The sequence below is a fragment of the Buceros rhinoceros genome, unplaced genomic scaffold (genome assembly GCF_000710305.1).
Source record: "Buceros rhinoceros silvestris isolate BGI_N320 unplaced genomic scaffold, ASM71030v1 scaffold29133, whole genome shotgun sequence".
In the NCBI taxonomy this organism is placed as follows: domain Eukaryota; kingdom Metazoa; phylum Chordata; class Aves; order Bucerotiformes; family Bucerotidae; genus Buceros; species Buceros rhinoceros.
This window is the reverse complement of record NW_010404644.1, coordinates 1-259: the sequence shown is the minus strand read 5'-3', so window position 1 is coordinate 259 and position 259 is coordinate 1. Positions and strand designations below refer to the sequence as shown.

General features: G+C 68.7%; 1 protein-coding gene across 1 annotated transcript in view; it reads left to right on the top strand.

The window, feature by feature from the left end:
* TRPV4 (transient receptor potential cation channel, subfamily V, member 4) overlaps positions 1–191 on the top strand; it is a 2,995-nt gene extending 2,804 nt beyond the window's left edge. The window contains exon 8 of the mRNA XM_010133460.1: positions 49–191. Coding sequence (XP_010131762.1) covers positions 49–191 — 143 coding nt within the window. The remainder of the gene's footprint in view (positions 1–48) is intronic.
* The last annotated feature ends 68 nt before the right edge of the window (positions 192–259 follow it).

Below are 259 nucleotides of genomic sequence, written 5' to 3'. Positions count from 1 at the left end.
AGAGCAGCCTCAGGCCCCTGGCTCTGACAAACGCCTGTGTCCCTGCAGATCGCTGGTTGACGGTGGTGCCGCGCGTGGTGGAGCTCAACAAGAGCTGCCAGCCAGAGGAGGTGGTGGTGCCACTGGGAACCATGGGGACGGCAGAGGCACGGGAGCGGCGGCATGGCCAGGCCCCCAGCTCCCCGCTCTAGCACAGCAGCACTGGGAGCTGATGGACTCTGCCCAGGCCCCCAGCACCGCCCTGGCACAGCCCTGGCAC